General features: G+C 42.3%; 1 protein-coding gene across 2 annotated transcripts in view; it reads left to right on the forward strand.

Moving 5' to 3' along the window:
- The window catches only part of cnih3 (cornichon family AMPA receptor auxiliary protein 3), a gene marked incomplete at both ends in the record, with an annotated part of 102,256 nt that extends 83,195 nt beyond the window's left edge, over window positions 1-19,061 (forward strand). Inside the window, 4 exons of one of the 2 annotated variants that reach the window (XM_080791000.1) lie at window positions 5,512-5,624; window positions 9,874-10,017; window positions 12,084-12,140; window positions 13,592-13,610. In XM_080791000.1, the coding sequence (XP_080647126.1) occupies window positions 5,512-5,624; window positions 9,874-10,017; window positions 12,084-12,111 (285 nt within the window). Of the gene's footprint in view, window positions 1-5,511; window positions 5,625-9,873; window positions 10,018-12,083; window positions 12,141-13,591; window positions 13,611-19,027 lie in introns of those variants that run through there. The other variant, XM_080791001.1, reaches the window with a different exon arrangement.
- Window positions 19,062-26,297: the final 7,236 nt, after the last annotated feature.

A 26,297-nucleotide genomic window follows, 5' to 3' on the forward strand; every position in this document is an offset into this window, starting at 1 on the left:
AGTGGTACAGCAATATACAATGTTTTTACAGTAGGTAGTGAGATATCATCACCACAGATACAATGATTATTTAGCACACAGTCTTAGCAGCTTGAGATGCATTTCAGTTTACTCTTGAATCGTGCAAATCAATCTTTATAAGCCAAGTCACGTCTCACAAAAGAGCCCAACCTGAGATATTTTTCCCAGAGGGACAGAGAACTGAATTTAGTCTTGATACATATTGGAGCAAAATAAAACATTTTAATTAAAACCCAGTGGGCCCTATTTTGTGTGGCTTCTGATTCCTGTTATATGACTAATGTCATTAGGCGTTTTAAATGTTATTTATATCATATTATTTATTCACCAACAAGACCAGCGGATCGAGGTGGATCAGCCTGGCTAACGTACCATTATTGGAGCCATCATTTCAGAAGGCTCCCCCAGTGACTCGACCAGTAATACCACATAAATAAGGCCTTTATTATAAAACGGCAAACCGAACCTTTCATGGACTGTGTGAATAGACTATGTGAATAGCAAGGCCACTGTTTTGCCATTACAATGACGCACCTTTGTCAATAACATGCCATTTGTATACTGCATGCCATAAGCATTATTAATATACTGTTACATGTTATATTGTTTATTTGTGTTGCCCTGTTATACAGCCACCACATGAAGGCATGCATGCTGCAATGTCCTGCTCATCCAGAATTCTATCCTCAGAGATGCTATGAGTGATCTGGCTCTATAGCCTGGCTAATAACCCAGACTCAAATCACACTGTCGTGTGGGGGCAGGCAATTTATTTTGCCAACGGCTGATTCGGTCTGGCTTATTATTAGCCAGGCTAATCTGGCTCTGCATTTCCTCAACAAAATGAAGAAAATTGTTCCAAAATAAAGAAATATTTATTTTATTTTATTTTATATGTTACGTTTATATTACTCCTAAACATTTTGCCAGACATCAAACACACTCCTATCCTCCTGGTGCAGACCTGTGCCCAGAAGGGCACCTTTTCTAGTTCCCTTTATACTTTGCCCTAGCTGCTTATGCTGCATGTATATTCAGTTGCTGTATTATTATCTTTTGCCTCAGAAACCCTGGGAAGATGCAATTCCATTACAATCGTCTGTTGACAGATTTAACCCATTCTGAACGGGAACCCATTTTGGTGTCCGCATCATGTTATGCTTTAGCTATTGAAAAATAGCAGATCTACAAGCTCATAGCGCGCCACCGAGTGGCGCGCTACGAGCTTGTAGGTCTGCTATTTTTGAAAAATCGAAGAGCGACTGACATTTTTTTAAATCTGATCTCAGGTCAGAATGGGTTCATCAGACCAGTGTGTGTCCAGTGGAAACCTCGTATGAATCTGATCTCAGGTCAGAATGGGTTAAAAGGCCTGCCTATGTCATTTCGTTTTCCCCCCACTTGATACACAGTATATGTCTGGTATTTTAGCAAGAAACAAGTGAACTGGCGACGTGCTGCAACTCAATTCCAACTTTGGCTCCAAAGGACGCGAAAATAGCAAATTAAGTCATCAGGACTCTCACATTATTATGTAACCCGTCTAATAACAGAGCAGCAGAGGGAAACGGGCCCTATAGGCTTCTCCTCTGTGTTTCTGAGACTGTAATGTGGGCGTGAAGTCTGCTTTTAGGAGCTAGCACCTCTACAGTGTATCAGGCACATCATGTTACCGAATGTGTGAATTTGCTCCTTTTGATAGGTGGTAGATTTTAATTTCTTAATTGCACAAATCCCCAGGGCTCATCTATTAATCATGCAATCATCCAATGGTTATATAAACTACAGTATATAACATTTCAGCTTGACTGCATGGCTTCCTTGGTTTCGCTTTGCAATGAATTGCCAATAATTTTCCTATATTCCGTTTGTTTGTTTGTTTGTTTGTTTGTGTCACTCCCAGTGATGTCAGTTGTTCTGTGGTACTGGTGCAGGCTTTATTTCTTGCCTTCTTTTAAATAAACCAACGTCAAAACTGTCAAAACACACACAACAAACAGTGATCAGACTCGGAACAATAAAGCACATAAAGATAATGAACATAAAATGCAGGTAAAACTAGTATTCACCTCACTGGCTGCATGTACTGTAGTATCAAAAGGGAATGAAGTGGTTGGAACCCAATATGAACATAAACAATGAACACTTTAACTTGTGATACGCTCCATGTAACAAACAAACTCTCGTCTGCTCAGCCTGCTACCGGAAATTACGACAAACACACACCAAAATAACCAAATAAGAAAATAGTAAAACAAATGAATGACAAAGATCATAATTATGGCAGTCACAGTTTGTGTGGACTAGGTAGAGGTGTGGACTCAAGTCACTGTGACTTTGACCTGACCTGACCTGAGACCTACATCAGTACTTCATTTGCCAACTTCAGGCTCAACTTCATCATCTTAAAATAATTGCAACTCGACTTGGATTTGAACACCTACACAGTATGATCCCTTATGCGCGATACATACTCCTATTTTAGAGCCGAATAAAAGTCTGTTCGGCTAAAGTCGTCTCTTCGGTGCTACTGAAGATTTCTGATGAGCCGAAATCATTTCGGCACTGCAGCGGTAGAATAGGAGTATGAATCGGCCCTTAGGCCTATACTTGAGACTATGTACTGATATTAAAAAGAAGCATTTCCATTTTCCAATATTGACACAATTACAATCGGCAACAGCAGCATGAGCGGTTGCTGTTTTGTGATGTCGGTTTGTGTCTTCATGCCGCTCCTCTTACATACAGTACGGTGTCTCCTGAAATTACGTCCTCATTTTCTTCACTTAATCTTCCTTGTGTCTTAGTCGTAACCATGACTGAGATGCAACATGGAGAGACCCATGGAGACCTGCATGCAAGGAGAGAGGAAAAGGAGGACACATATCTGTAGAGGAATAAAACGTCCATTTCCTACAATGCATCATGTGAAGCGATGTCCCTTTATGATTACAACAGCACTGCTGGATCTGCTGCTGTCTGTGTGTGTGTGTGTGTGTGTGTGTGTGTGTGTGTGTGTGTGTGTGTGTGTGTGTGTGTGTGTGTGTGTGTGTGTGTGTGTGTGTGTGTGTGTGTGTGTGTGTGTGTGTGTATCTGCCCACAGCTAATCTGACAGACCATGCCATCAGCATCATATTTCTTGTGCTGTCAGCAACCCATGGGACTCAATCCCTGAATATATCCGTCAACGACACCTTTGTTATTTTCTGTGAGTTTATAACCTACCACCGTCCCTCCAGGCTATAGGATATGTGCCCGTGGGGCATCATGTGCATGCAGGCCAATTTGCTCCTCCTCATATTGGATAGATACTGTACAACTGATACTGTATATTGTACATGCTCATCTTTTGATGTGTTCTTTTCATTTTAATTAGCAACCGTATATACAAGGCTATAGTTCTGCTATAGTAGTTCGTTTTAATTACGTCAATTGTATTTTGCTGTTAGCAATGTTTGCTTTGGCACATTGAAGAGAGGAAAGGAGGTATAGGGAACAACAGAGTGAGCTGATAGTAGTTGCGTGCGTGCGTGTGTGCGTGCGTGCGTCTGTGCGTGCGTCTGTGCGTGCGTGTGTGCGTGCGTGCGCGCGCGCGCACACACACACCACCTTGGAAGTTGGAAGCAAGACAGTAAAGACAGTGTGTCAGCACCATGGACAGCACCCTATATATTTTAGTACTCACCAGACAGACACAGTCTGTGTAGGCCTATTTTACAATGTAATAAAAACATTAAAGCTGCTGTACTGTTACATGATTAAAGCTACTATGTGTCCCACACGGCAACAAGGCATACAGGATGTAGGGAGGGGGAGAGTTTAGTTAATTGCTGCTGCCGGGAGGTCGCGTATATATGTGCCCCTTGACCTTCAGAGGTCAAGAGCAGCTCATTGTGAATGTGTTACTGTAGCAAACGGCTCCAAAAGGTTCAAGAATGCAGTGTTCAACCGTGTCATTAGAGCGGCGATGCCTCTTAACACATTCAGGGCGGTGAACGCCTTTTGGTGTTAGCATTATCTTATGCTTTAGCTAATGAAAAATAGCAGATCTGCTATTTTTTTTTAATCGTGAAAATGTGCCGCATATCTTTGAATATTTATTCTTTCAGAGCGAACGCTTTTAACTCAAATCTTTGCTTCCCTGGAACTAGTTATTTTCAGATGGGGGTCGGCGGCCAATTACATATAAATTCCTAGGGGTTCTTGACATGAACATGTTTGAGAACGACTGATATAGAAACATGTGTTTTTCAGAAAACTGTCAGGATTGACAAGACATTTTGTAGAATCGTCCTCGGGTCTAAATGGGTTAACATGTTGATGATTCTTTCGTAATTAATGTATAATACTGATTTAGCTGCTGAAATGGTAAATGGTGCATTTATATATAGCGCCTTTATCCAAGGCGCTTTACATAGATTGTGCATTACATTCACCCATTCACACACACATTCACACACCGATGGCGGTGCCTGAAACCATGCAAGGCACCAACCTGCACATCAGGAGCAATTAGGGGTTCAGTGTCTTGCTCAAGGACACTTCGACACCAACTCTTTGGGAGCCCAGGTTCGAACTGGCAACCTTGCGGTTACCATCCAGCCACTCTACCCCCTGAGCCACCACCTCCGCCCCATGAGCAAACCAGTATACTGATATAATTAGGCCTTATTAATTTTAATTCTGTGCCACTGTGATGGTGGTGTGCTGGAGAAAATAAGACGATAAACAGACCTTCAGGCAGCAGTTGACTGTATTCACTCCACCTGTAGTTGTTAATGTATATGGCGGCTCACGGGATCCAGTCTGGCATCCCACACGGCAACAAGAGAGTTTAGTTAATTGCTGCTGGCGGGAGGTTGAGTGTGTGTGCCCCTTGGAGCCTCGCGCCGAGGGACGCAGCCCCGTAAGCCTGTGTGTTTAAGCAGGACCTGTTAACTTGATACCTGGGAAAACAGTGACTTCTAACTCCCACTGGTGCCAGCATGATGTTAACTGGAGTTGTTCATGCTGTGGCCCTGGCACACATAGTAACACCTGTACTGTACGAAATACATGTTATTAAATGGATATTTCACTTTCAGACATGTTTGGAAGTGAAGTGTCCTTTTAAGCTGTGTTTCCCCCATCTGTCACGTGCAAAATGTGGAGAGTGAAAAAGGGTCCATTGCTGATGTCCATGAGCTTGTCATCGATATACATTTATTTTATCTGCTTCTTGATATGATATTTTTATTTATAGTTTGCTGATCTGAATAATCAGTTATTTTTTCCAACCTGTCTGCTCTCCTCCACTTCTCTCTCTCTGTCTCTCTCCTTCACTATTTCCCTCTTTCTCTTCCCTTCCTCCATTCCCTTCTCCTCCTGCTCCTCTCTCTCCATCTCTCTCTCTCTCTCTCTCTCTCTCTCTCTCTCTCTCTCTCTCTCTCTCTCTCTCTCTCTCTCTCTCTCTCTCTCTCTCTCTCTCCCTATCTTCTGCTCTGTTCTCAGTTGGTGTTGCCAGAGTATTCCATCCATGGTCTGTTCTGCATCATGTTCCTGTGTGCTCAGGAGTGGCTCACCGTAGGCCTCAACATCCCACTGCTGTTCTACAACACATGGAGGTAACTACCCTACAAACTACAATACGTAGTTTGTGTGTGTGTGTGTGTGTGTGTGTGTGTGTGTGTGTGTGTGCGCATGTGTATTCTTCTGCCTACACATATGTCATGTCCTAGTATGAGCGAATAGGGGAAGGGGATCAGCGTCACGTGATCCCCTGTGTGACCCTGCAAAAACTCGGATGTGTGTGAATTTAAGAATATGATTTTTGGCAGAATCGCGGAAAGTTCCGGTTATTTGGACCGGGTACGGGCTTTAGTTCCGACACTATTATTGGTCCGACAGTCATTAGACTGACAACCTACTGTACCTCAAACCCTAACCTAACCCATAACCGCAAGCACGGGAGCAGCGCCTGTTCGAGCGATAGTCCGACCGTTGTTCCCGTATGTAGGACTAATGCTCCGTCGGAATTTCCATCGGATCCATATTTGATTTGGATTCATTTTTCACGAGAGCGGTCGGTGCTTGTTGCAATTATACCTCCTGACAATACATCACCATATGCTGCGCTACGACAACGCGTACATAGGCTATGCATCAACGTGTACGTTCCCTAACCCATTCTGACCTGAGATCAGATTCATACGAGGGTTTCCACTTGACACACACTGGTCTGATTAACCCATTCTGACCTGAGATCAGATTCTAAAAATGTCAGTCGTTCTTCGATTTTTCAAAAATAGCAGACCTACAAGCTCGTAGCGCGCCACTCGGTGGCGCGCTATGAGCTTGTAGATCTGCTATTTTTCAATAGCTAAAGCATAACATGATGCTAACACCAAAACGGGTTCCCGTTCAGAATGGGCTAATGCAATTCCAATCCAATGGTCCGCTGAATGTGACTAAAAAAGGGAAACAGATTTGCAGCAAATTTAATCATTATGGTTTTTGCCAGTGCCATCACCACACCCCCCTTCTCTGGAGAAAACTGTTTAATTTTAATGTAAAACATTGTTAAATATCCCCCCCTTTTTACACATATTTTTTAAAAACATGATGTCCCTCGAGTCCCATTCCTATTGACAGTATATTGAAGTTGAGTATTCTGCAGCTCAGATGGTTGAAGCACTGTGGCACAGATAGAGGAGGGGCAATAGCAATAGAGAAGACAAAAGAGATGATGGGGTATAGGAGATGGAAAGGAGAAGAGGAGGAGGAGGACGGAGGAGAGGAGAGGAGAGACGGGGGAGATGAGCAAGAAGGTTCAGGAAAGGAGGAGAGGTGAGAGTGAATGAACAAGGGGAGGAAATGGAGAAGAGAAGAGACCAGGTTTGGGGGGGGAGGTCAAGCTGAGAGGAATATGGAAGGGGTCGGGAGAGGGCGAAGGAGAGAGGAGGAGGAGGAGGAGGAGGAGGAGGAAAACATCTTGCTGTCTGATTAATTGTAGATTGTGCCAGATGCCCACCGGCTAACGGTTGCTGCTCCAGGCACAGCGGAGAGATGAGAAGAGTGAGAAAGTGAGAGAGAGAGAGAGAGAAGGGAGAGAGACATCTAATATTTACAAGGTTACTTGGAGGAGAGAGCAAGGGAGCGATAAGGAGCTGAATAAACAGAGAGATTGCTGGGCTTATAGGCGGAACAGAGAGCCTTACCCTCCGCATGCCTGGCTGTACATGCTTGTGCTCAGCAATGTGTATAAGGCTTTTCTTCCCAAAAAAAGAGCCTGCAATGTCTACACATGCGTGTGCGCGTGCATGCGTGTGTGTGTGTGTGTGCGTGTGTGTGTGCGTGAGTGCGTGCATTCTGTGAACATGGATGTGCACATATAAAGGCTCCCTGCACAGCATACAACGGATAACAATGGCACAGCATAGCTTTGGGAATTCTAAAAGAAAGGATTTTCCAACTAGCCCAAAAAAGTGGCAAAACTGAACGAAATCCTTCATTATTTTAGAAATAAATTAAAGGTTATTCAAGAGTCCCATGGCAAAAACAAATTAAGTTTCTAAGCGTTTTTTGTACTCGTTAAGTTAAAACTGTCACATCCATAACGATGTAGGTTCAGGGATTATTATTCACGTTAGGCACAATTGATACTCCATCAACAGACTAGTATCGCCCCGCTACCATGAAACTTACCATTGCGTGAAATTACCCTGGTACGATAACAAACCTTGATGGATTACGTCTATCAATAACCATGTCCTGTAGCGTTATTAGCCCATAAGCTCCCAATAATGAGGATCTACACGTGGCGGGGGTTATTTCGTTTTCATGTCGAGAGTTAACCGAGTCAAATAACCCTCGAAGCCTCCATGAGCCGTAGCTTCGGTGTACGCTCGGAGGGTGTGTGTGTGTGTGTGTGTGTGTGTGTGTGTGTGTGTGTGTGTGTGTGTGTGTGTGTGTGTGTGTGTGTGTGTGTGTGTGTGTGTGTGTGTGTGTGTGTGTGTGTGTGTGTGTGTGTGTGTGTGTGTGTGTGTGTGTGTGTGTGTGTGTGTGTGTGTGTGTGTGTGTGTGTGTGTGTGTGTTAATCATGTCACATGATCAGACAGATTCTGATGCATGGTTCTTGTTGAGCCCATCGTCTTTCAGTGATCAGTATCAGCTATACCATCGTTATACTTGGTTGTAATGGTTGTATTATCAAACTGTTGTATATTATCTTCAGCCATTTGAGCATGAACTGTGTCTGTTACACACGTATGTATGGACCAGAGCCATAGAGTAAGACAGAGTTACGCAAACTCCGTTCACTTCATGGGGCTTCAGTCCAATGGTTGGCTCTCCTACTGTACATAGACTTCTATTGAATGGGGACAACCGTACGTTTTACGGAATGCATTGGAGTCTATGGGGCTCACCGCGCGAGTCCATCGAACCAACGTGACCGGGCTGTTTTCTGCCCCCTCAATATCGCAACTCTTCTATCAGATGGCTCTGGTATGGACATATACTGTAGTGTATACATGGGAATCTGATACTGTATATGCTGTAACTCAAACCCCTCTATATCACACTCAAAATACATGAAAATGCATTCATAATACATTACATGAGAGAATATGTCATATCTCTACCTGCATGAGCCATCTAGTGACCACACGCCTGTCTTGAACAAGTGGGTCCACATTGCCAGTTACAAACAGCAAAATGTACACAGCCATCTTGCAGTCATTGTGACCAGTCCAATGTACCTGTACATGCATAAGTCAGTCCTGAATAATAGGCCAGGTGAATAAAGATGTCGACGTCCTTGTCTGAGGCCATCGACCTGTCCGACAACGCACCAACGTGTCCAAGCATCGCTTTGGCATGTTTGTGAATCACGTGCTGTGGGACAGGATGTGACGGTCTAAATGACTCGCCATTTTTTACACACCCAGTCCATTATGAATGTTTCTCTCTACTTGTACATAATTCATCTATTACAAGGTGTCAAATTCATTTCTATCCATGTTTGGGGTCAATTCATAGAGAAAGTCCAACCATGAAATTGAAGTCTTATAATAATGCTGTTCCTTCAGTTTCAGTTCAGTCGCAGCAGCAACATATAATATTTGTATTTTGTACACAAGAAAATAGACAAATCCTATACTTACAAAATATGTATTTAATAATGAATCGAAATTGGATTAGTTATTGCCCTCCACCAGACTAGGTATTGTGTGCACTCCAAAGAACACAATTGGCCTTGTTTAAGCGTGGGGAAGTCTCTGTCTGTCACTAGTTCGGGGCTTAACTGGGAAGAATGGTGTGTCTAGTCTTGGTTGAAACTGTAGTCCTGGTTGAATCGTCTCACTGTCAGGTGAAAATAAGCTGCTGGCGACTTCATAATGCATCAGCTTGTCTATATACCCTTCCTAAAAACACAGTAGCTGCCTGTCAGAAGCAACAAGGGACAACGCTAGTACAAGGGGAACCGGGAATTGGCAGAATTGGGAGAAAAAAGTTTAAGTGGACTCAACAAAGGGACTTTGCAAGATGAGACAAACTTTTGTGGAAACTATCCCCAACTCTCCCACAAGCTGTTGCCCGTATACTCAGTCGGCGAGGGTATACGATGTGAGAACAAAATGTTGGGCCCCAGGAATCTGCTGCATATTGACTCATCATAACATGACACTCATCGTGCCATCTTTTCCCCATTTTATCTCCTTCCAATCATCTCCCAACTGTATCTCCCAACTCCGCCTTCCCTTCCTCGGTCTGTCTGTCCGTCCGTCCGTCCGTGGTTTGTCCCCTGTCCCCCCGTGGGTGTGGAACGGGTCAACTACCCGTGGTGTGGTCTTCTTTGCCCCCCTGTGGCAGGTACTTCCATAGCCCCACGGACACCAAGGAGCTCCTCTACGACCCGGCGTCGGTAATGAACGGAGACACGCTCAAGTTCTGCCTGAAGGAGGCCTGGTGCAAACTGTGCTTCTTCGTTCTGTCCTTTGTCTACTATCTCTACTGGTGAGCCTTCCTCGCCGGTGTGGGGGCGGGTGGGGGGCAGGGGTTGATGTTGTCCCATTTTGACCTGAGATCAGATTCTAAAAATATCCTGACAGTCCTGACAGTTTTCTAAAAAAGCTATGTTTCTATGTCAGTCGTTCTTCGATTTTTCAAAAATAGCAGACCTACAAGCTCGTAGCGCGCCACTCGGTGGCGCGCTATGAGCTTGTAGATCTGCTATTTTTCAATAGCTAAAGCATAACATAATGCTAACACCAAAAGGGGTTCCGGCCCAAAATGGGTTATATACAATCTAATTCCAATTTGAATGCTGCATTGGAAACAAACATATAGATACTTTTGAATAGATATGTGAATAATGACATATCTTGCTCTTGGTATACCAATAGGATAATTGGGATAGCTGTTCCATGTCAATGCTCTTGTTTTGGAGAAATTGGTTCCAGCGTTAAAGCTTGTGTCAGTGCAGTACAAATGTGAGTTTTATTTTTCAAAATCACATGCATCTTTCCAAACTGTAGGCTATAGCATCAGTCACGCTTTCTCTTACAGTGTGACAACTGGAGCTTATATGCACAGTGAGTAAAATGGCAAAGTGTGCATGAGATGTTGAAAACATCAAAACAAAACGGAGATGGAGGATAAGAAGTGTCTCCAAAATGAACTGCATTAAACCCTAACATGAAAACCTTTTGATAGACATGCGTTGATTATTACTCTGTAGGAAACAGCACTGTTGTACTGGGTCGGATTCTATTTTAATAGATTAAATGTCACTAAAGTTTTAGCTGAGCTATTAAACCCCAGTGTTTCTTCATAAAATTCTTCATGATGATTATGTAGACTCTACTTAATTATGATTGACTAATCTACCATAACCTACAGTACATAGTGACTCCTGCTGAATTTGTCAGCAGGTATTTGTATTCAAAGGAAACTATGTTAACACAATAGATAGTACCACTGGTAAAACTTTGAATGATGTATATAACTTGTGTATTGTAACAGTGTGCCTTGCTACTTAATATTCTCCAAAGCTCCCCATGTGTGCCATATGTTCTCTCATCTCTCTATGCCTTTTGTTTTGCTGCTACGGCAGGTTGTCTTTGCCATCTGCATTCTGATGCTGAGGCCAGACTTCGGCATACTATGTTGACGTCAAAGGAATGCGGACCAATTGGCGATAGAACCATTAGGACTCTTATTTGCAGTTTTTAAGTTTAGGCAGACAGTTCTAAGTTCACGTTAGTCCAGGTGCCTCAGAGTGTTTGCCATCTCAAGGTTCTGGGTTCATTCACGGACACCGCCCACTCAGTGTATGAGAAGCACAGCTTGGGTAGCCTCGGAAACACACGTTTTTATTTCCAGGGAGGAAAAGAAAGTCTGGGGCTGAGGCCACTTCAATTCGGCATAGAGTAGAGCAAATGTCGATCACTCTCTGCTGATTGCGTCTAGATGCGTTTAGATTATCCTGGCGGATCCTGCCGGGAGCTGCCTATGCCATAGAAAGCATAGGTGGACCCCAGGCTACAGCTTGGGTAACTAACTTTGACTTTGACCTCTTTTTGACCTCTTTGCCACGCCATTATCAAAAGGCTTATTTCCATTGCGGTCCTTTCCTACGATGTGCATTAAGTACTAGGTGTGCTTCTCCAACTCAGCAATCCATCTCTCTGGTCTGGTGCCTTAATTGAAAGGGGGCAAAAGTCTCTCATTGCTCAGCGGATACTGACAATAAGCCACTGCTAGTGCGACTACTTACCTACAGTTGCACTTAGTTAAGGTCAGAGTAAAGGTTTGGTGTAGGTTTAGGATAATTCCAAATTGTCCGTTACAGTCCAAATTGACAACCTGGAACCTCCACATGGTCCTCATTCCATCGGTGAACGGGCCTCATTCTTTTGGTGTCCGTGTATAGAACCCAAATGTTGCCATAAGGGTGTCAGCATGTGGATGACAAAGTCACTGGCCCAAGCAGCAAAAAAAAGAAAGCAGAGCGAGGTGTAATAACCATGTTATTAATCATTATGGATTCTTGTCCCATGTGTGTTGTATGAATGCTACAGTGTGTGGAACCTGGACATATCCCTCTAATAGGTCTAATCAGTGGAAACACCTTAAAGGTACAATCCTTATATTTTTGCCCTTTTGAGCTATATGAAATCGAGAGAGAGTCTATAAGCGTTATTGTTCTTCACGGAAACCTGCCGTGAGCCATAATGGCCGCCAGACATGGCCCCAACAGTCTTTGGCCCCCTTTATGCTGCATATGATGTTGTGCCAATAGGGACTGTTGTGGCTAGTTGGCCATTGGCATTGAACTGACCTCAAAATATTTGTAGGCTACACTTTCAGAAAGAACATTTTCACATGATTTTCTTTTAGCTTTTTGATTACTGCGAGTAAAATGTAGCATTCCGAAATGGCAAAATCTGGCACTGATAGTTCAAATGATGTTTCTTTATTGAATAGACTTTTTTTTTATCTCATAGTTTTCTTTTCTTTATATATATATTTTTTAATGAATCCCCACAACCCAAAAGGATTGGAACTTTAACATGGAGTTGTGCTTGTATGTGTGTGATAATGCTGTGATATTACATAATATTAGCACATAAAGCATATTTGTATAGGATCATATTCTAGTTGTGTATTACAGTAGCTCCAACTTCTGATGTGTCTGGTTAACATGTTTATCACAGCAATACCACACGGGTAGAAAAACAACATCATGAATTATGGTGTCATTTATTCTGTTCCGAATGTTCGCTGTCAAAAGGTATATCCATCCAAATCATTTGATCTGGTGTTGTTTTTAAACTCTATACTTTTATTATAAGTAACAGCGTATACATTTCAAAAGTGTTAATAGTGGAGTGACAGGAGCAGACTTTAAAACAAGCACATCCTGCTTCTGCCTTAAGGTTAATTGTGCAAACCAAGGCTAGGTCAAAGCACAGAGAAGTTTACATTTTGTTAAATGGATGAGTTTTTAGTACACCTTGGTTTCAGTGAAAACTGAAACCAAGGTGTACTAAAATGCTTATAAGTAAACGTTGGAACATGCTAGAAACATAATTCTTTTTTCGGTGTAAAGTAGAGACTTGCAGCTTTAAAATGAGACATTTCTTGACATTGTGGTCATATCGCACATTCTATTGTCATTCAAAAAGTCGCCAAAGCTGGCCCAAGGCACAATAAGATGTTATTAAGGGCAGCCATAAGAGGGTTAATAGTAATAGATAATAACATATATAGGTAATACTGTTTGTGCTTAATTTGTCAGTATGTCAATAAAGAAAAATAGAAAAAATAATAAGAAAGATAAAATATAAGAAAGAAAAAAAAAAAAAGAGTAAAAAATAAAGATTACCTCTCCCTTAGTCACACTGAAAAACATGATTACTCTCTTGTCATAATGGACGTTTAACATCATTTACCATTTTGAAGAAGCAAACAATGAGTTTCTAGCGTCATTGGCTTTGTTTGGTGTTGCTGCTTAAGTTGTATTTTTTAACTCGGCGGCCATCTTGATCATCTTGCTTCTCCATCCCATCTCATTCCTGTGCTGCAGCAGGTATATTTGGGAGTGGATGTGTTGTTTCATACGCCACCAGCAGCAGCAGCAGTGAGTTATACATGTCTGTAGTACTGCAGGGCGGACAGTCGGTTCATTTTCACAAGCATCAATTCAGTGGTTGTAGTTTCTTAGAAATTCAGAAGAACCTCAAAACATTAACCATATGATAATAAATCAAATCAAATCAAACTTTATTTATAGAGCACATTTACAAAGACCAGAAGGTCAACCAAAGTGCTGTACACACAAATAGTGTAGTAAAACAACATTGACACAACTATTTAGACAGGTTAATTAGGTCAAACAACATTGAAAGCCAGGGAGAAAAGTGTTTTAAGCAAATACTTAAGACATATATCTTGTAACAGCACAATGGCCTTCTCTGACTGTATAATAAAAGCTATTGTGACTCAAATTACAACACAAATTATAAATGTATCAAATTTATAATAAATAACATTCTGAAATTAATTTATATTTACTTATTTGAATTGTTGAGTTGGAAATGAACTGTCTAAAAGCCTGACCCATGGATTCTCCTAATGTCTCCCACTTGGCACTATTTCCCCAAACCAAACTCTTCCCCAGCATCAAGCGAGCACCTCACCTCCTAACCCTAAGACATGTTGTGCCTGTATCAGAAACACCATTGCACGTCTAGATTACTGTATAATATGGCTTATGCACACACATGGCTGCATATACTGTATACACACACACAGCTATGCTACAGTACTGTATGTCACATATGTGTGCGAGAAAACACACAAAACTCCACGCCAGTGATTTTCTGTGTCTCCTTCACACCTGGGTTGATGGGCAATTTAGAATCCCTTTTGGCTGCTCAGCCGAGCTCATCTTGCGCAGATGATCTGGTGGAATTGCTCTATAACTCTTCATTTAGTCCATCTGCCCATGGCAGGGAAACCAAGGAGGCTGCCAACAGACCTGGGCACAAAGATCAATTTAAGTATGGGTTCAAATATTTTCACTCGTCGAGGTGGTTTGCCCGTCCCCCTCTTGATCTTCTGCATTTGTGTTTGCTGACAATTTGCTTTATGATTGCTATATCACAGTCCATTAAGTTTCATATTAGCCTATATGGGATGGTAATGTTAGTGCATAAATATTACTGCTCATAATGTGCATATACCAACACTGTACAAATTACAGGCGCAATAATAATAATAATCTAGCAATAATCTATTTTGTATTGTTTTTACAGCAGTATTGCTTGTTTATGTGCGAAAAGCCTGATTGTGAGGCCTGTTTAAATGCACAATATGAGTTAATGGAATCCCTACTTGTTCTTTGATCTCATGCAGAAGCAACAGATAAAGATGGACAATATTTGGATTTAAATCTTTCCTACATAAACTGCACAACACAACATTCCACCGTGTTCAACGCTGCTTTAGATTAACATATCTTGCCCAGGTCTGATACATACAGAGATTTATAATGACCCTAAACCCCCAGGTGAGCTCTTAATCAGTGGTGGAAAGCAACTTAAGTACATGTACTCAACTACTGTACTAAATACAATTTTGACCTCTACATCTCAGAGGCACTTATTGTACTTTTATACTTCACTACAATTATTTGTAAACTTTAGTTAATAGTCACTTTGTAGATTTAGATATTATTACAAAACCATTTCAGTCCTATATTTAAATTTCGGACAGCTCACAATGCGCTCACAACGCTTGTAGATCTGCTGTTTCCAAAAGATTTGTATACATTTGAAAACTTGAAACGAAAAATTTACTTTTGGTACATAATATATTTTGATGTCAATACAATTTATTACAGGTCTTTTACTTGTAAATTAGTATTTCTACATGGCAGTATTGCTACTCCTATACTTAAGTACAACATTTGAGTACTTTTTTCCCACCACTGCTCTTACACGTAATTTAAACGTAATAGTCGTGCACCAACGTTGCTCACTGAAAATAGCCGGTATACACAAGGAGATCGTAGCCTTGCTCAGTTGGAGACACAATGCTCACATACTTATAGATCAGGCTTTAGGGGTTTCTCTCCTTTCACAGCTATATAGACGATGAAGATCGTGAAGCCGAAGTTTCCCTCAGCACGTGACCTCGAATCCTCTGACCTCTTCTCTATTTCCTTTATCCTCTGACCTCTTCTCTATTTCCCTTTCCTCCCCCCTGAACCCTCATGTGTCACATGTAATGTATTTTGACGTGAATTACTCTTTTTCTTCTCCTTCTGTCCCTCTCAGCTTTTTTTTTATATTTGTGATCTATACCTTAACGCACAGACTGAAAGAAATGAGGTGAAGCCGAAGTGATTGACCTAAAGTGATGCTAATTGCTCTGAACGTCGTTCAGCCTCCATGTCTTCACTGTGACACAGTGTGACAGTGACACCACACGACCACACTGGCTCAGACCAATTAACGCTTCAGGTTAAAGATAGCTACGTACACTGCACCTCTTCTCAGCAAGCAGCCTTACAGTGAACCGTAATGGATGACGCTATAATCTATCGCTCTCGTTATTATTCTTACCTTTCGTCGTATCGTGTTCTTCCCTGGCATGAAAAAACCTGTCCCATGTCGCACGCATGCACACGCACGCACTCACGCACGCGCGCACACACACACACACACACAATATCCCACTCCGTCGTTTAGCACCAATTAAGTATTAAAACCTTTCAGCATGATGGGAAATCAAAGACCTGGGTCTTGCAGCCTCGCCCTCCCAATTATAACAATGGCAACAGGGCAAGGTTAGCCTCGGCTCATTAGCTCAGACACTTAACGCTTAATGGATCAGGAAACGAGCAGCGTCTCTCACACAACAACCGGGAACATTTATGGCGGGGCATGCTAGGGTGCAATTTAAAGTGGCTGAGAAGTGACAGCTCCACCCCAGTTAGCAGACATTAGTAAACCACTAACTTGGAGGAGGGACTTTAGACTAGAGACGGTATTTGTTTTCCTGAACATGGCAGGATTTATTTATTTCGAAAAACAACTTTCAGTAAACGTTACAACTTAAGTCGGAGCTGCTGAATAACATCTCTCACTTAATTAGCTCATTGAAAACCTCGTCCCTATTTGAAAATAAGGTAAATGAATATTGTAGCTATGAGGGACAATACCATGTCCAACAACTACAGTACAGAGTACAGCGAAAGTATGAAGTCTCTCTCATCTATCTCTAGCTATAATGCGCCACATCTGGGTATACAGTACGTCTGTGATCTGTAAGTCATGTAACTGGAGAACCGTTCGCCCTAGCTGCGCCGACTTCAAATTCGACACACTGCCACTTATAAGACGTAAAAAATGTGTGAAATGTATTGTCAACAGAGTCAAATATACCCAGCACCTTTCACATTATGCCCTGCATGGTTGGCATGTGACAAGTGACAAGTCAGAACAGAATTCTCTAAAACAGAGTTCCTAAACCATGAGAGACAGCTTGTACAGTAGATTGGCCATTTTTTTGCTATGAATACAGGTGTGCCTTGAAGTTTTGTTTTGCCCATTGGTGTGCCTCGGGGCCACTGCTCTGTACTGTATAGCATAGCATCACTTTATGTACTGTAGCATAGCATCACTTTCTGTACTGTAGCATAGCATCACTTTATGTACTGTATAGCATAGCATCACTTTATGGCAGCCATGCTGTACAGTACGTTCGTTATGCTGCTGCAGCGTTATCGTTCAACTGACCTTGACTGCTTATTATTACGGCGATCCAACGTTGCAATAATAATAATAATGTGAAAACATTGGCTCGTCTTCTTTCCCTCTCTTCGCTGTTCTTATACAGTTCCCGTAATAAGCTCATAATTTTGCATATACTTAACTAATGTCTTTTTATGTAGTGTGAAGTGAACGTGCTGTTATTTAAAGGGTTAGTGAAAGATGCACTAATGATGCGTCTGACCCTGAGGACGCTGGGTGGATGGAAGGGAGATTAGTCCCCGAGGGATGAGCATCACTTTGTTAATACTCTCTCTTCTCCCTCTCTTTCATATTTTACAGTATGTTCTATCTATCTACAGTATCTATCTACAGTATCTATCTATTAGGGCTGTGAATCTTTGGGAATCTTTGGGTGATTCCGATTCTTGGGGTCACAATTCAACTACATTTTCAATCCAAAAACGAAAGTGTTTTTTTTTTCAGATTTAAAACTATCCTCCATTCAAAATGATTCCTCGATTCAACACATAGGATTTCATCACAATCTACTCCAGCCAACTGAATAGTGACTGTACTACAGTAACTTGAAAATGACTGAAGACATGACGTTTACTGTGATTAGGATGAGCTTAGATTTCATATCACAAACGCCATGTAGTGAAAACATCGATTTTTGTGAAATTATGAATCGATTTTGAATCGTTCATAACGGGAATCGCGATTCTAATTCGAATCTCTAATCTATCTATCTCTATCTCTCTCTCACTCTCTCTCTCACTCTCACTCTCACTCTCACTCTCGATCGCTAGCTTTATTTTCTGAATTTGTGGAATAGGCTATTATGGTATTTTGAATATACCGTTAATGGGTTTTCTTGCAGGAATCTACAGAGGCGTGTTGCATGGCTTTTTTTCCACGCGCATCCATTGCATTACATGGTGGCTTTACGATAATTGTTTTGCATTCGATCACTGCTTCCCCCACAGCAGGGACAATGGCCTCTGCAGGCCTGTACATGCTGGCAGTTAATGACTTTTTCTGGAAAACAACATACATACACATGCCAGGCATGACTTCTTATTTATTTGATTCTGTATTTATTGTCATAGTAAAAAGCCCACAATGATATGAAAAGCCAAGCAAACACGTGCCTTCCTTTTCTTTATTCATTTTAATTAGAAAAACATTGAAGAAAATGTCTTTTAGAATTTCCTTTAGCAACCATAAATGCAATTTTACATCCATTTGCATTTAACAGGTCTCGGTATAAGAAAGAAAAAAAAATGTTAAAAGGACTAGACTCAATAGAGTCAATGTTGTTACTAATTCCCCCCACACTGTTTATTTAATAGGTAGCTCTTCACAAAGCAAATATCGTTCTCCTTTTTGCAAATGAAAAGGCCTGTGTATGAAGTTATGAACAAAGTTCTCTGTTGAAGTTCAAACTGTCAATTAAAGAGATTCCATGAAGCCAGACAGAAACACGGACAAACTAACCATATGGACCAATCAAATACTTGAACACTATGCTAATGCCACCCAATCCCCTCTCTCTCTCTGTCTCTCTCACGCACGCACGCACAAATAGAAAACGCTAGATGCTACGTACTGTATGTTCAGACAATTGTTTCAAATGTGTTGTCTATGTCACTATCTGTTTTTCAACTGTTGACTGAGTTCCTCTTTCTGTCTTCTTCTTCTCCTCCTCCTCCTTCTTCTTCTTCTTCTCCTTCTTCTTCCAGTATGATCTACTCCTTCTCCTTGGTTACCTCATAACGGCTGAACTGTCAGCCAAAACCCAGAGAGACAATTAAACCTCTGGACACACTAACTGTACCACAGACTGTCGTCCGTCGCCTGGTCTGGACGTTTGGAGGTTGGGTGCGCTGCGCAACGCAAACAAAGACATCAAGAACAATTATTTTTTTTGCTGTGAAGCCAAACCAAACCGAGCTTTGTTTCGGAACCCTTTGACGGGCACAGCGTCTGTTCTGTGACACCCCCCCTCCCCGCTCCCCAAACATGAACCTCTCACCCCAGCCGGTATGACCCATTTTTTCACTGTCCTCCCCCCAAAATGTACATAAAGACTAAACACTTAAAACTATACCGCTGTTTACAGTCCGACTGCAACATGGTCGTATGACCACAGAATCAAGTCAATCACTGCCTGGCCAATGTTTGTATCACACACACACACACACACCACACACACACACACACACACACACACACACACACACACACACACACACAGACACACACACCCACATACTGTATATCTGACAGCCTCCATCCGTTTTCTGGATTCACGGCAGTGCATACAGTAACAGTTGTACACTAGTGTTGCCGGTATACGCCTCACCTAAAGCCTAATGTATGCTTCAGTGAAAAGGCCCGTATGGCACGGTGCACCACTCAACCATATAGTGACACATTTTCATTGAAAGAAAAACAGAGTTGAAAAGGATTTTAACCCATTTAGGCCTGACGTCGAAATAAGAAAAAACGTTCGCTCTGAAAGAATATATATTCAAAGATTTGTGCCGCATTTTTTACGATTTTTCAAAAACAGCAGACCTACAAGCTCGTAGCGCGCCACTCGGTGGCGCGCTATGAGCTTGTAGATCTGCTATTTCTCAATAGCTAAAGTATAACATAATGCTTATAGTTAAAACACCAAAAAAAAATGCGTCGCATGTGACGAGCGGTGCAGTCAGTGCAGTCACTTAAGTTTTTTTTCTTCCGCTGAAGTATGGATTAGCCTTTATATGGGTGTGGCTAGCACCAGTAGCATTTGCACAGCGTTCGTCTCAGGCACAGAAAAAAGCATGGTAACAAAGCACAGTCTATAAGCCCCGGCCTGGCCCAGCCTGGCCCGGCTTGGCCCGGCTTGGCCCGACCCGACACAGCCCCGACGCGGAACAGGACCAGTTTCAGTTTCTCAGCCATTCCTCCATGGAGGTCTCACCAAACGTAGCTTCACTTGGTGAGCCGGAAAACAGGGACATGTTGGATGGATGAACAGACATGGGTGGAATGGATGGATGGCAGTGGTGGAAAGTAACTTAAGTACATTTACTTAAGTACTGTACTTAAGTACAATATTTTGAGCTAATTTGTACTTTACTTGAGTATTTCCAGTACTTTTACTTCTATTCCACTACATCTCATAGACAAAATTTGTACTTTTACTCCACTACAATTATTTGAAAACTTTTAGTTACTTTAGTTACTCTGGAGATTTTGATTAGAAAACGTACATTAACCATTTCAACCCTATACATTTCGGCGACAACGCGACGCATTGTGCGCTTGTAGATTTGCTATTTTCAAAAGATTTTGTACACAAGTACAACTTGTGAAATTGGGACATTCTCAAGTACATTTTCAATTCCTTACTTTTACTTGTAACGAAGTATAGTTCTAAATTGCAGTGTTGGTACTTTCACTCAAGTAAAACCATTGAGTACTTTTTGCACCACTGGTGGATGGATGATGGATGGATGGATGGATGGATGGATGACCAGATCACATTGTACAGAAAACGGGTGGGGGAGGGGGGGGGGGGGTCAGTGAATGTTTTCTGTATTTTTAAATTTGGACGGACACGGACGAACCCACGGCCTGTGTGTTTTCTTTACATTTTTGGACGGACACGGACGAACCCACGGGCCTGTGTGTTTTCTTTACATAAAACATGTATGTGAATGGCTTTTGTGACGTGTGCTTTTTGGTGTATTCTTAAAAAACGGAACAGGCATTTTTTAACAAACCATGTTCTAATACGGAAGCAGCATTCTAAATACATCAGATGACTTTGAAAACATACTCGTGTTTGTCCTGGTGTCGTTCTAATAGTGAAAATAACTTTTTCTATTAATGATACAAAATTATAGTACGTATAAAAAGAGAAAAAAAACCCTGAAAACTTGTCGAAGCTTTTTATAGTAGAAGAGAGCACAAATTATTTGCACAAATAGTATCTATGATCTTGCACACATATTTGCAATATCCCGGCTATGTTAAAGATACTTCTCTACGTTAGTGTTAGCCAAAACGGGTGATGGTCTTCCAGTGTATGCGTATCAAGGCTCTTGCTTTCAAATGGGGAAAAACAATGTGAACTTTTCTGTCTCTGCAGCGGACATTAACTTTGGTATTAAAAATATAATGTATTCACCTATTGAAAGACATGAGGTATTGCAAAGCTTTTCTCTGTTCTATCGTCATTGTTTTTTTTATTATTAGGCTTATTATTAATTAGGCTATTATTATTATTATTATTTATTGTTTTAATTTATTTTTTCAACATGATTACCAGCAACAAATTATTGCTGTCGGACAGAAACCTTGTATCTCCATAATTATTCGTTTTTATTCCATTTGTGTTTATTTTTTTTAACATAGTGAAATATGCAGATCTACAAAAGGACACAAGGTGTTTTCTTTACATTTCCTGAAAAGTAATGTTTTTGGATATAGGCCTACAAGGTTTCCACCCGACAGTGAAGAAATTATTACAAAATCGTATGAGTAATGCTGAGTGTCTGAGCACCCCCATTCTCTCTCTCTCTCTCTCTCTCTCCGTGTGTATGTGAGCGCGTGAGTGTGCACGCACGCGCGCGCGCTCACGTGTGCACACTCGCGCTCACGCATGTGCGTGTAAACCTTCTTAAGCCCAACACACACCGTCTGCGAACGCCGCGCGTCAAAACAGCCGCCTCCGTTATTTTCAATGAACCTACTATCGCACACCGCTGGCGTCCGACGCGCGTTCACGCCTCGCCTGACGCTCCGATACGCCACTGTTCTATTTTCCAGGCGTTGCCGCGCGGCAACGCCTGTGCCGCGTCGCTGCGCACCCGGTGTGTGTGTTGGGCTTTACACATTGTTATTTATTTATTTGAATCTAGCCTTGTTATTATGACTACAGTGTTGTCGCCATCTTTCCAGTATTCGCTGCAGACAGTAAGAGTTACTCATCTTTACAGTATTTCTCATCAGCTGCAGACAGTAAGGGCCGATTCATACTCTTAGAGCCGAATAAAAGTCGGTTCGGCGCTGTAGAGCCTACAATGTGACGTCATTTGAGGTTCGGGGGGGGGGGGGTACCGTCCTAAAGTCGTCTCTTCGGTGCTACTGAAAATGTCTGACGAGCCGAAATCATTTCGGCACTACAGCGCCGAAACAGCGGTAAAATAGCGGAGTATGAATCGGCCCTAAGAGTTACTCATCTTTCCAGTATTTCTCATCAGCTGCAGACAGTCAGAGTTACTCATCTTTACAGTATTTCTCATCCGCTGCAGACAGTAGAGTTACTCATCTTTACAGTATTTCTCATCAGCTGCAGACAGTAAGAGTTACTCATCTTTACAGTATTTCTCATCGGCTGCAGACAGTAAGAGTTACTCATCTTTACAGTATTTCTCATCAGCTGCAGACAGTAAGAGTTACTCATCTTTACAGTATTACTGCAGACAGTAAGAGTTACTCATCTTTACAGTATTACTGCAGACAGTAAGAGTTACTCATCTTTACAGTATTACTGCAGACAGTAAGAGTTACTCATCTTTACAGTATTTCTCATCAGCTGCAGACAGTAAGAGTTACTCATCTTTACAGTATTTCTCATCAGCTGCAGACAGTAAGACAGTAAGAGTTACTCAAGGACCAGACATGGATGCCCAACACTTTTCTGATCCATCTTATTCAAATGAAGCCGTTTTATACCCTTACTGTACGTGACCACCCGAAGTGAATTTAGAGCTCATTGTTTATGAAATAAAAGTTGAACTATTTTAAAAACGGACAACTTGGATGATTATTTTGCAACGTACGTGACACCAATCGCGCATGTTTCTATCTACATGCATGTATATTTTTATCTCTGCCAGGCCAAACGCTTTGTGTGTGTGTGTGTGTGTGTGTGTGTGTGTGTGTGTGTGTGTGTGTGTGTGTGTGTGTGTGTGTGTGTGTGTGTGTGTGTGTGTGTGTGTGTGTGTGTGTGTGTGTGTGTGTGTGTGTGTGGGGCAGTTCACCCTGCCACTGAGACTGAAGTTAACAAACAGAGTTTGAATTTGCAGAGAATGAGTTTTGTTTGACATTATCTATTGTGTATTTGTTGATCGATAATTGATTGTTTTGACTTCATTGAAGGGAGCAACTACTGTGGGTATATGGGCTAGTGCCACATTGTGAGCTTGTACAGTAGTCTATGCTATCTAGGCCATCTATTCCATGTGGTTAACCAACCAACCAACTAACTAACTAACTAACAAACCTAAACTTATTTTGAACTACCCTATAGGCCTAGATTGCTTCTTGCATCTAGGCTGCTATCTGGTCTGCCCGTCCCTAGTGGCTGCAACCGTGAACACTCTTCCAACTATAATGAGCCCACACGTCAACAACAGCAGCCTATACCAACCCCCCGAATGGTGAACACTGAACACCACAGCCGTGGATGGATTTAATGTGATTGACGGAAAGAAAGTAACACTATATCGCTCTCTGGATGCTTGTTTTTGTGCCTTAGTTCTCCCAAACAAACAATGGCTCGGAGCCAGCCCTTTCTTCTGGCGTTTGGCACCCGAAGACAAACTCCAATCCAACACCAGGCTCCGCACAAGACCCCAGAGTTAATCCATTCTGGGCGGGAACCCCTTTTGGTGGTATAGCATTATGTTACGCTTTAGCTATTGAAAAATATCAGATCTACAAGCTCATTGCGCGCCACCGAGTGGCACGCTACGAGCTTGTACGTGTAGGTCTGCTATTTTAGAAAAACCCGAAGAACGACTGACAGAAAACTGTCAGGATGTATAGAAGACATTCATATAATCTGATCTCAGGTCAGAACGTGTTAATAACTCGCAGAGTCTTCTTCTTATCTTCCTCCGAGTCTCCTCTTTTTCTCCCACTGACTCAGCGATACTTTGTCCCCCAAACGGAACGCCTCTCAAGTCTAATGCAATCACAGTGCTTTCCCGGGAACGCCGGTCCCTCCCTTGTTCCCTTATCGTCGCGCTTCTTTTCATCCCCTATTTTCTTCTCTTTTTTTTGCTTTCACTGTGACTTTCGCCCCCACACACACACACACACACACACACAACTTGTGATCCCTTCATCCCCTCTGCAGACAGGCACAAAAAGGAGAGATTGTGTGTGTGTGTGCCGCGTGCGTGCGTGTGCGAGAGAGAGAGATATACAGAGAGATATGGAGAGGGAGGAGCAGAGAGAGACAGAGACGAGGACAGACTTAAGGAGGGGGGGGGGGGGTAGGGGGGTGGGCGAGTGAGAATAAAGAAGCAGCTAAGCATTATGGGGCCTGACAAGTGTGTCCGTAGCCTCCTGCCAGGGTGGATGGGCAGCCTGTCAGCATCCTGGGTGCTTCAGATGGCCATCCTGTCAGACCACATTATACCCAGCACACTGCCAGAGAGAGAGAGATAGAGAGACATTACCCAGCAGACTGCCAGAGAGAGAGAGAGAGAGAGATAGAGAGACATTACCCAGCAGACTGCCAGAGAGAGAGAGAGAGAGATCTTCACCCTTCGCCCTTCTGTTCCCCCTTATTTGGTCGTCCTCCGTCTCCCTGTAATCTCCACCACCTTTCTGTCTGTCTTTCTGTCTGTCTCTGTCTGTCTTTCTGTCTGTCTCTGTCTGTCTGTCTTTCTGTCTGTCTCTGTCTGTCTTTCTGTCTGTCTCTGTCTCCACCACCACCCACCTTGTCTGTCTGTCTCTGTCTGTCTGTGTCTCCACCACCACCCACCTTGTCTTTCTGTCTGTCTCTGTCTGTCTGTGTCTCCACCACCACCCACCTTGTCTGTCTGTCTCTGTCTGTCTGTGTCTCCACCACCACCCACCTTGTCTGTCTGTCTCTGTCTGTCTGTGTCTCCACCACCACCATGTCTTTCTCAGGTTTCCAGCTGTCTGTCTCTGTCTGACCACATTATTTCCATAATTTACCCTTTTTCTACCCACTCGGTCGCTCTCTCTCTCTCTCTCTCTCTATCTCTCTCTCTCCCTCTCTCTCTCTCTCTCTCTCTCACTCTCTCTCTCTCTATCTCTCTCTCTCTCTCTCTCTCTCTCTCTGTCTCTCTCTCTCTCTCTCTCTCTCTCTCTCTCTCTCTCCCCCTCCCTCCCTCTCTCTCTCTCTCTCTCTCTCTGGTTCCTCCTGAAGCTGAACACATGGGACTGCTGCCAGAAGGGGTATAGCCATGTCTATCATAACACGATTAAAATTGAATATCATAACGCAAAGTTTAAATAAAGTCAAGTGATTTCCTTCGTGTGTCTGTGGAGGGTCTCCCATGTGGAGGGTCCCCCATGGGCTCCTACTACCAACTGGATTTCAACAGAGGGTTTGCATTGCGTTTTGTATAAATTACTGTGAGAAAATAAGCCCTGTAGCGAACAAAGGCTTATGGTATTAACATGTTTTGTTCAACAAGATAATCTCGTTCCACATCCCTTTTTGTTATGATTTTTGAACCGCACAAGCAGGCAGAAAGGTGCAGTGCAGATCTCCCCAAGGAATTATTAAAGCGTCATACAATTTGATCCCCAAAAGATTCCAAATTGTTCAAAGCTTTCCACTATCTATGCATAGCATAACACAAACGTAATCTCATATGTCACAGTGCACACTATAGTACTGTATATCTCAACCTATATTATTATATGTATGTACAGTATCAGGGCAAGACATAAGCGAACGACGATAAAGAAGGGTTGTCCGCACACCGTATATCAGCTCCCAGGGAACTTTTATTTGGATAACAACGTTTCAACCCTTCCGGGTCTTCGTCAGGTATGAGTATAAATCATCACGGCATGTTATACTGTATAGTATATATACATATATATATATATATATATATACATATATATATATATATATATACATATATATATATATATATATATATATATACAACAGCATATGGGCTGCAGGTCAACAAGGAACAAGACATTTTGCAATGAAATAAATTAAGCTTGACACACCCA

The sequence above is a fragment of the Protomyctophum bolini genome (genome assembly GCF_963924005.1).
Source record: "Protomyctophum bolini genome assembly, chromosome: 19".
In the NCBI taxonomy this organism is placed as follows: Eukaryota; Metazoa; Chordata; class Actinopteri; order Myctophiformes; family Myctophidae; genus Protomyctophum; species Protomyctophum bolini.